At 48.3% G+C, this 8,963-nt stretch overlaps 1 protein-coding gene across 1 annotated transcript in view; it reads right to left on the bottom strand.

Moving 5' to 3' along the window:
- The window catches only part of SHROOM2 (shroom family member 2), a 113,680-nt gene extending 104,717 nt beyond the window's left edge, over positions 1–8,963 (bottom strand). Inside the window, exon 1 of the mRNA XM_031446655.2 lies at positions 8,776–8,963. Coding sequence (XP_031302515.2) covers positions 8,776–8,940 — 165 coding nt within the window. The 5' untranslated portion in view covers positions 8,941–8,963. The remainder of the gene's footprint in view (positions 1–8,775) is intronic.

Here is an 8,963-nt window from a genome sequence, read left to right on the forward strand (position 1 = left end):
CCAAACCCTCAGACCCCCTCCGCAAAGCCACCTTCCTCTGGGGCCAGCTTTACTCCGCACTCATCTTATCTCCCTCTCTTCGACAGTCCACCTCAGGTGTCTATGCTCTGTCCCCCAGGGAAAGGAACAGTCTGCCACATAAGATCAGACTTCTTTCTCCTGCCAGAGGCAGCTCAGTCCATGAGGATTTAACGTGTAAGCCTCCCAGGCAACACCTTCTGAGCTGTAACCAAAGCGGTAAGTAAAGGACAATTTACCAGAAGATAGTTCTACTCCCTGATGTCATGCCAGCAGCTGGCCCCCGACTCTCCTCTCCTCGGGTCAGCCCTACCTGAGGGCCGGACTGAGGGTTCTCCCCGCCTCTGTCCCACCTCCCCACATCTCCTAGGCAAAAAGGGGAAGGTAAAGCAAGACAGAAAATTAAATTACCAGGTGAGAGAAAAAGCTAAGGTGGAAAGATGCTGAACCTCTGGGTGTGCAGGTCTCATTCTATGTAATAAGCGTGCAGGGAATAAGCCACGTGCTAACTGGACACCCACAGTGATTCCTTCTACACGGTAAATAATCACCCCTCCCGCATGGGTGTAAGTTAACATATAAATCAGTCTCTCAAAGCTAGTGTATTTGTGAAACGGAAAACTTTTGCTTTCTCTCCAGATTTCACTTCTTAGAATGGTCTACTCCTATAGCAAGTAATCCAAGAAATGTGCGACGGCCCGATGATGACAGAGGCTTCTGTCTGCTCTCACACTGGTACTACTAGGAGGGTAACCACGCGAGGAGCAGCTGCCCCCTCGGGCACTCAGGGGCCCGTGCTGATGAGGTGGGGCCTAGGGCCGTCTTCATTCCAGACAACCAGAGGGGAAGCAGTGCAGGCCCTAAATGGCCCACATCACTTCTACTCACACTGGACTGGGTAGAACCGTCACATGGCCACACAGCTGCAAGGGAAGCTGGGAAATGTGGTCCAGCAGTGTGTCCAGAGGAAGAGGACGTGGGGAGTCCAGTGGGCAGGCAGCATCTCTACCAGGCCTGTGGGTCCAAGTCAGTGCCCTGGAAGATTTCCTACTGCCCGAGAGCAAAGCAGTGAAGAAATGGGGCTTGCTGTCATGGCGGTATCTAACCCTCACTTCCCGCCATTGTCACTTCCCAAACCACTGTTTAAAATCCTATTCTTCTGAATGTCACATTGATGTGAAAGAGTGACCTTTCACGCATACTACAAAAAGAAAAAACAGTATTACTCAAGAAAAGGTTTTGGTGGAAAGCAGAAAATAATCACTTCCAGTGGCCTGTAAGTAGCGCAGCTGAGGCTCCAGCGCTGAGCAATAGATGCGCGTCTGCATTAAATATTTCTCTACACGCCCAAAACTCAGTGGTCAAAATCAGTAACAAACTCTCTAGGAGACACATTGAAACTCGAGCTCAAAGTCTTCCCATAGTAAACTGGTGGCCAGAATAAGGGGCAGACATGAAAAAAAAAAAAAAAAAAAACTTCTGAAAGTACACATTTAAAACTCAATGGAAGCATTGAAAGATAAGGTTGCCCAAAGTCTCCCAAGTAGAAGAAAAATACAGAGAAATTTAAAATAAGACAGGAAAAATTAGAGGCATCTCTAAAAAAAAAAAAAAAAGAAAAAAGAAACATAGTTTTCTCGCCTCCCCAACAGTACTGTACACCAGAAGAGACTAGAACACCACCTGCAAAGACAGTGCGCAGGGAAAACTCGCCAACTCATACCCCCACACTCAACAATCCACTTACTGTCAAGGTAAAATAACGGCACTTTCCGACAGAGGAGGTCTCAAAAGTCCACCCCCTGTGTGTCTGAATACAGTAAAAGAGCTCTCACGGTTGGGGAAGATTTGGAGGCTGAATCAGTGTTAAGCACATAGAAAACCACGCAAAGAAACAAAGTCTATCATTAACCCTGTGATTATGAAGACTCGTGCAAGAGAAATAACCATAGCTTGCACTACAGGCTCATAGCACTGGAATTCAAAATAACGTGAACACTGAATACTGCCAACCCAGTGGTTCTCAAAGGGGGCGATTTTGGTCCCCCAGGGCACATGTGGCAACGTCTGGAGATGCTTTTGATCATCTCAATTATGGCGGATGGGGGAATCTGCACTGCCATCTAGTGGGTGGAGGCCAGGGTGCTGCTCACCATCCTACAACGCACAGGACAGCCCCAGCGCAAAGAATTATCTGGCCTCTAATGTGGATAGTGCTAAGGTTGAAAACCCTTCTAACCATTATTATGACGTCGTTATGCTGGGAGTATGGGGGCCCAAGAAATGCTTCTGGGTAGCTGGCGGGAAAGTGGTGTGTGGGAAAAAAGACTAAATCCCAGGCTGCTGCAGTGGGAAGGTAGTAGTTACCCTAAAATGGAACAAACACAAGTAACAGCAACATAGAACATAAGCAAACGCCAAAAGAAATCCGCTAAAAAGTTTCAATAGCTTCTCTAGGGAAGAGGAAGTGACAGTGTGGAGCTGCTGGTATGATAACAAGCCCCCAAGAACTATTTGATTATTTAAACTGTGCAAGAGCCACTTTGATAAAAATTAAAACAAAACTCAAAAAGATACACTAACACTTTGTCCCTTTCCTCCCATGAAAAAGTAAAAATGTTGCCTCTGAGGATCCACCCTGCCTGGGTTCTTGGCGACCTTCACAATTTGCCTTTGACCTGAAGTCTTCTTTGGCCCAGAGAAAAGCTGTCCCAACCTTTCCCAGCCCCTCCAGAGCTGTGTCCTCCCTACCCACCACCCAACAGAGGCTGCTGACATGGCCTCCTGCTTAACACTCCAGAGATTTCAAAAACAGCAAAGGTAAAAAAAAAAAAAAAAAAAAAAGTTACTTTTGCTTTGTAATTCTGAACCTCCTGGCTTTTCACACAACCCTGTCTGTTTGAACTTAAAGCAAGATTAGTCCAATTATTTTTTTAATGATACACCACTACTGTCCTTCTACTAAGACGTGTTCCCCTCAAAGAGAGGCTGTAACACTCACACTGCTAAACGGAAGAGGCTCCATCAACCACATGGCCATGCAAATACCCCATCCAACAGTTACAGGAAAACAATTCTTCCAGAACACACCCTCCCTGTGTTGGACACTAGCAAGGTTTTAAAAAAGACCAAAAGAGCGCTGTGCAACCCTGAGCTTTCAGAATTCTTCATGTGGGTGGAAGCTTCAGCCCAGAAGAGGCATGGCTTGCAGAATTTCTCCTCAAAGGATGGCCCCAAGCCTGACTACAGTGTCTGAAAGGAAAAGAGGTGAGACTGAATCAAAAGTCTGTTCAGCCTTTAAACCCTTAAATTATCTTGTCGAATATTTACACTGTGCCCAGTGGACAAAAAGAAAAGCTCCACAGAGCCCTGGAGAAACCCACAAAGCCAGGTTTATTTGCATGCTGACACAAAACAGCTCTGCCAAGGGGACGACTCCCAGCTGCTCTCCAGACAAACCAGCCCTTTCCAAGCTAGGAGCCCAGTTTCTCTGGCCGTGAACTAGGAAGGTGAGTTAAGAAATCCCAGCTTGCTGGCCCAAGGTGAAAATGACTATTTTTATGAGCCTTTCATTCTCATTCTCTTCTACACGTAGCTCTCAGGCAAACTCGTTTTCTTTTTTTCCAAAGATGGATGTTAGGTCATGTTAAGAAATACTCCTAACTGAACCAGGAAGAGTAAACGCCATCACAGTGAAGAAGCTTGAGGCACAGCTGAAGTTTAGAGCTTTGCCCACTGTCGAAGTCTCTGGATTTACAGATGTGAGTCATGCTGAATTAACTTCTAGGAGAGGAAGGACCCTCCGCCAGGTGAAACCCAAAGCTGCAGACTCCAGACTCTTTACCTGACTTCCCACTTCCGCACCCAAAACACCTCTGGAGGACCGGTACTGAGCACTCGCAGGACAGAGTAAGGCAAAGGCTGGGACAGGGTGATAAAGAGATATTTGAATGGCCGTTGGTAAGGCAGGTCTACCGACTGAAAAGGTCTTTCAGCACAGGGGAAAAAAAACTCACTATTTTTTTTAACCGCACTATTAATTCTTAAATACAAATGAGCCTTTAGAATGACACTGCTCCAAATAATCAGAAGGCTGCAGGGGGCCTCAACGCGGCTGGGCCCTCACAGCGCCCAGGGGCTGCCGCGGCCAGAGCAGTACCCGCAGCCCCTCCCCACCCACCGCTCACCTCTCTGGACCCTGGGCAGGTGGCGGTGCTCCTGAGCGCACTTGCTGACTCTGGACTGTGCTGAAACACAGAAAGCAAGCAGAATCCCGACAGGCTTAGCTCCACCAGCTCCCATGCTGAATTCAACACATCGCTCTTTTTCCAGACCTTTAGCAGTAACTGACAAAGAAAGTGACTCTTGGGGACATACATATGGACATCAGGACAACATCTCCGGGCCAGGGCTGCCAGGTCACCAATGACCATGACTCAGCACAGCTCTGTAAAAGGGAGCCCCTTTTCAGACCAGTACGGAATGTGCCTCCCCCGGACCCACCAGCCACAGCCAGTCTCCGCCCTGAACGCTCGCTGTCAGGAGCTCTGGCTAGCGGTGGACACAGGACATTAGCCACCTGGCTGTGTGCCCCCACGCCCCACAGACACGTGCCCTGACTCCCTGCTATCCCACCCTCAGCATTCAAACTAGGAAGGACATTAAAGGACTGAGCCTCGCATCCAGTGCAACGTTTCCTGGTCTGAAGCCCAGTGAGAGGGCGCCTCAGGCCGGGGCATCCTTCCAGGATGCTTCTGTCCCCCAAAGGCAACTTGAAAATCAATGGGTTCCCAAAAGAGCCACCCTTGGAACCAGGCCAGGCCCAAACTACTGTCTTCTTTGGAGGTCGTGGCTAAGATGCCAGCATTCTTGGAGGGAAGGGACACCATGGGGGGTAGGGAGGACTCTAAGAAGTGGTGAAAAGGAGGGGCTGGGGCTTCATTCCTTCCCATTAACAAACATTCCTGAGGCCGCAGGGGGCATGCTGACACCCAGCTGGCACGCTGAATGCTTCCTAATGGATCCCCAACTGCCTTTTTGGAATTCTAGCCCCTCCGGTGACATTTGAGAAATCAGGCCCCTCCCTGCCCCCACTGAAGTTTTACACTTGCTGAGTTGATGGGGAAAGGAACCCGCAAAAACAGCAGGGCCACGGACGACGTCGGCTCTCCTCACGCAGCTCCTGAAATGTCTCGCAGCAAAGCACTGTCTCAGAAATCCAACAAGTCAAAGTCTTTGTAGTTTCTCAGGGCATGGACGTTATTTCTGCTCCTTTGTGGACAGCAGCGTGGACAAATGGGGTTTTGTGTATTTTCCAGCCCCAGTAAAACGTCAGGCTGCAAGTCAGTGTAAGTGTACTGAGTGGTTACAAATCCGGTTGCCACCTTTCAGCGGGACCTCACACATGCACCTCACATTCCAGGAATGCCACTCCTGGGAAGTCAGTTTCCCTTCAACCTCAATCCAGAGGAAAGAAAACCCGGAGAAAAGGCAGCTCTGCTGAAAGCCCATAAAACACAGCCCTCGGGAGTTCCTGCTTCGATTTCCTTTTTTCCAGCTACAAAAATGCAGATGAAGCAAGTATTTGTTTGAGTTTTACTATGTAAATAAAGCCTATTATCAGGGCCAGCGCTTAGGAAGAAAACAGCCCTCCACGCCAAGCCTGGCTACACCAGGGGCCTCCGAGCACACCACCCAACAGGCCAGGACCTTCAAAAAGAAGAATTAAGTACGAGCTTTGAAAGCTAAAACCCTTTCAAAGCAAAAGTGATATACAGTCAACCTAGCCAGGGTGACTGTGTGCCCAGGGGACATTTGGCAGTGTCTGTGGACTTTTTTTTGGTTGTCACCCCCGGAGGAGGGGTGCCAGTGGGTAGAGGTGGGGGAAGCTGCGGTACTTCCACCAGACACAGGACAACCCCACCAAGAAGAATGATCCAGCACAGAATATCACCGACTGGATGTGACAAAGTTATTGAACGTAGCACTGCAAGTGATTCCAGCTGAGAGCAGGTGGCACTGACTGGAGGGGAAGCAGGGACACTGAGAATCAAGAGCTTGTCCTCAGGGTCCTTCTAAGACTTGCCAGGTTTGTGACCTCCAGGCACACCATTTAACCTCCCTTGGTCTTAGCTGTTTCATCTCTAAAATGGGCTAACAAACTCCATCGGGAGATCAGGGATTGAACCAGCCTTGTTCTTGGCATCATTTGCAGTTCTAAGATGTACACACTCCCCGGAAGCTCTCAAACCAGACACTCATCATCATAAAAAGGGTGTATCTTCTTGCACTGGATCAGGTTTCTTCCAAGTCAGATTCTGTTAGAAATGATCTGTATAATCTCTCAGGGCTCTAATATGTAACTATTTAATTACAAGGGTTTTTTTAATGCAAAAAAAAAACTATTAGAAGAACTACTATTTAATGAGCCCTAAAGATTTTTCAATAGCTATTGAGAAAGGAAGATTCACAGCTTGGATTAATCCAAATTCTGGTGGTGGAACAATCCCCCCCAACTCCATCACAACCGACTATTTCCATTATTTAAGTGGTTATAACGGACACGCTTTCCTTCATCCTTTTCCTAATAATGTGACAGTTAATCACCAGCTGTTGGATTGTAAGTAAGCAACATTGATGACTTAATCCAGGAGACAAAACAAGTATGTGAAATACTGCCAATACCATGCAATACAATGCGTGGTTAAGAAACATTCGTGTGCAAGCATGCATGTACGCATGTATAGACAAGTGTGCGTGGAAATTTAGCACAGATGTCCCAGACTGCCCTGAATCCTCTCCATCCTAAGCAAAGAAACCACAAATCTCCAGTCACATCGAAGCACCTATAAAAACCTAGTAGCAGTTTAACAGAGGGACATACAAGCATCTCAGATAAGAATTGCAAACATTTTTATTTCTGCAGAACCCTGAAGCACCATCTGGAAAGGCAGAGCGTGTACACTGCTGGCAGGCTAGCCACAAAAACTTTCAAAAAAAACCCAAAAAACCTTAGCAACTACTGAGAGCCAAGAAAGGAGCCAAATCAGGGAGAAACTGCCTCCTGTGCTCTGAATAGGCCCTGGTGTGTGTCCGTGGCTTTTCCTGCCCACCTCCTTCAGTTTCGAGAACAGGGCGCTCCTGGACAGGGAGAACAGAAACCGCTAAGAATACACAGGGTTTTTTCAGAACTTGGAGTACACAGAAAGGAGGCACTTTCCCTTTCTTCAGCTTCTGGTAAAACAACTGAATTTTGGAGATTATGGTCTCTTCCAGCTTTCTTATACTGTGTAAATCTAAAAAGCAAGCCTTAAAAAAAAAAAAAGAAAAAGCAAGCCTTCACCTCAAATAATGTTTTACAACTAACTCCATCGGCTATAAAGGCAAGTCCAAGGAAGACAGATTGAATTGTGTGTGTGTCCTTCTTTAAAAGAAATACATGAAATACTAAAGGTGTAATTTACCTGCTATCTTTCAAACTTTTACCAGCAGAAATGCCCTATTAAAAAAGCACAGACTGATACGCTTTCATACACACATATACAGAAAGTCCCCTTCCTGCACAAGTTGTTCACACTATGACTGTCCCCCAACTTTTCAAAGAATACAGTTCATTACTGGGTTGCACACTGGTGAAATCTGTAATAATGACAGCCTCTTCTCCCAGTTCAACATAAACACAGTGCACACCTAAACAAGCCTCTCCTCAAAGTCTCTAGTTTTATAAATATAAAAATGAGAGAAAACAAAGAATAGAGAAGTTTGGTGTCTCATTTGCTATCTGGACAACAAAGCCACACCACTTTCCAAATTCAATCCTGGCAGAGCGGGTTAGGAGTCACTATTTCTTCTCGCAGTGGTGAAGCAGGAAAGCAGAGAAAGCCAGTAAGTCACCTTCAAACGCTTCTAGGAGCCAAGAATTTTTGCATTTTAAAGGGAACTTTGTCCCCAGGAATGGTGTGGCCCAGACCTTCCCAGAGAAACTGACCAATAGACAGTTTTAACTAGAAGAAAACAGGACGATTGGTTTGCTTTTTGTGTGTTTTTACAGGTTGATACAGGTTCAGCTGGTAAGTTTCAAGATGGGTTTTCTGTTTTGAGAGAAATGAATTCAGTTCTAAAGTAACTCCCTACACACCCCCCCCACATTCCTTATGAGACAGACTAGGAACTCATTACTGGAGATAAAATCCCACTTTTATAAAGGACGCTGAAAAGTTTCAGTATGTTTTTGCAGGTATCTGGAGTGCTGCGGACCTCGGGATGGAAGCCCGAAGTCAGTAAATATTAATGGGCTTTAGGGAATCCAAAAGCTAGGCTGGCGGCAGCGGCAGCTGCTAGTCTGGGCTTCTTATAATGATAAGAGGCGCAGGTCCAAGGGGTACATAAAGAAGGACGCGGAGAAGCAAACAGGTGGGGACGGGTCTGTTCACCCCCCGCTCCGTTCCTCCCCGACCTCTAGGCAGGCTAACAGGCCCGGAGGGGGAGGGGAAGGGACCTGGAACAGGAGCCATTTAAACTCTGAGCGGCGCTGGGAGCCAGCAAGACTGGGAAACAACACAAGCGGCCAAGGTGGCGCCCGGACCACACACCTATACGTGTCCCTGTGCCCACGTCCCCACAGGTGGCCCGGCCAGACGTGCGTCCCGGGTCCAGGGGCGCGACGGGGCGCGCCTTCCAATGCTCCTATCCCCGACGAGTCCCCTGCCCCCCAGCCACCTCCAGGGTGTCACCGTGCGGATCCCGGGCATGCCTTACCTTGGTGATGACCAGAGGCTCGCCGTGCTCGCGGCCGCCCTTCAGGGTGAAGCCCCACGGGGCGCCGCCGCTCAGCTGCACCTCCACCAGGCGCCCGCCATCGGCCGCCCGCGCCTCGGCCTCCGCCAGGCGCTCCGGCCGCGCACGGGGCTCGACGCCCTCCATGGCGCGGGGCTCGGGGAGAGGAG

This window comes from Camelus dromedarius, chromosome X (assembly GCF_036321535.1).
Source record: "Camelus dromedarius isolate mCamDro1 chromosome X, mCamDro1.pat, whole genome shotgun sequence".
In the NCBI taxonomy this organism is placed as follows: domain Eukaryota; kingdom Metazoa; phylum Chordata; class Mammalia; order Artiodactyla; family Camelidae; genus Camelus; species Camelus dromedarius.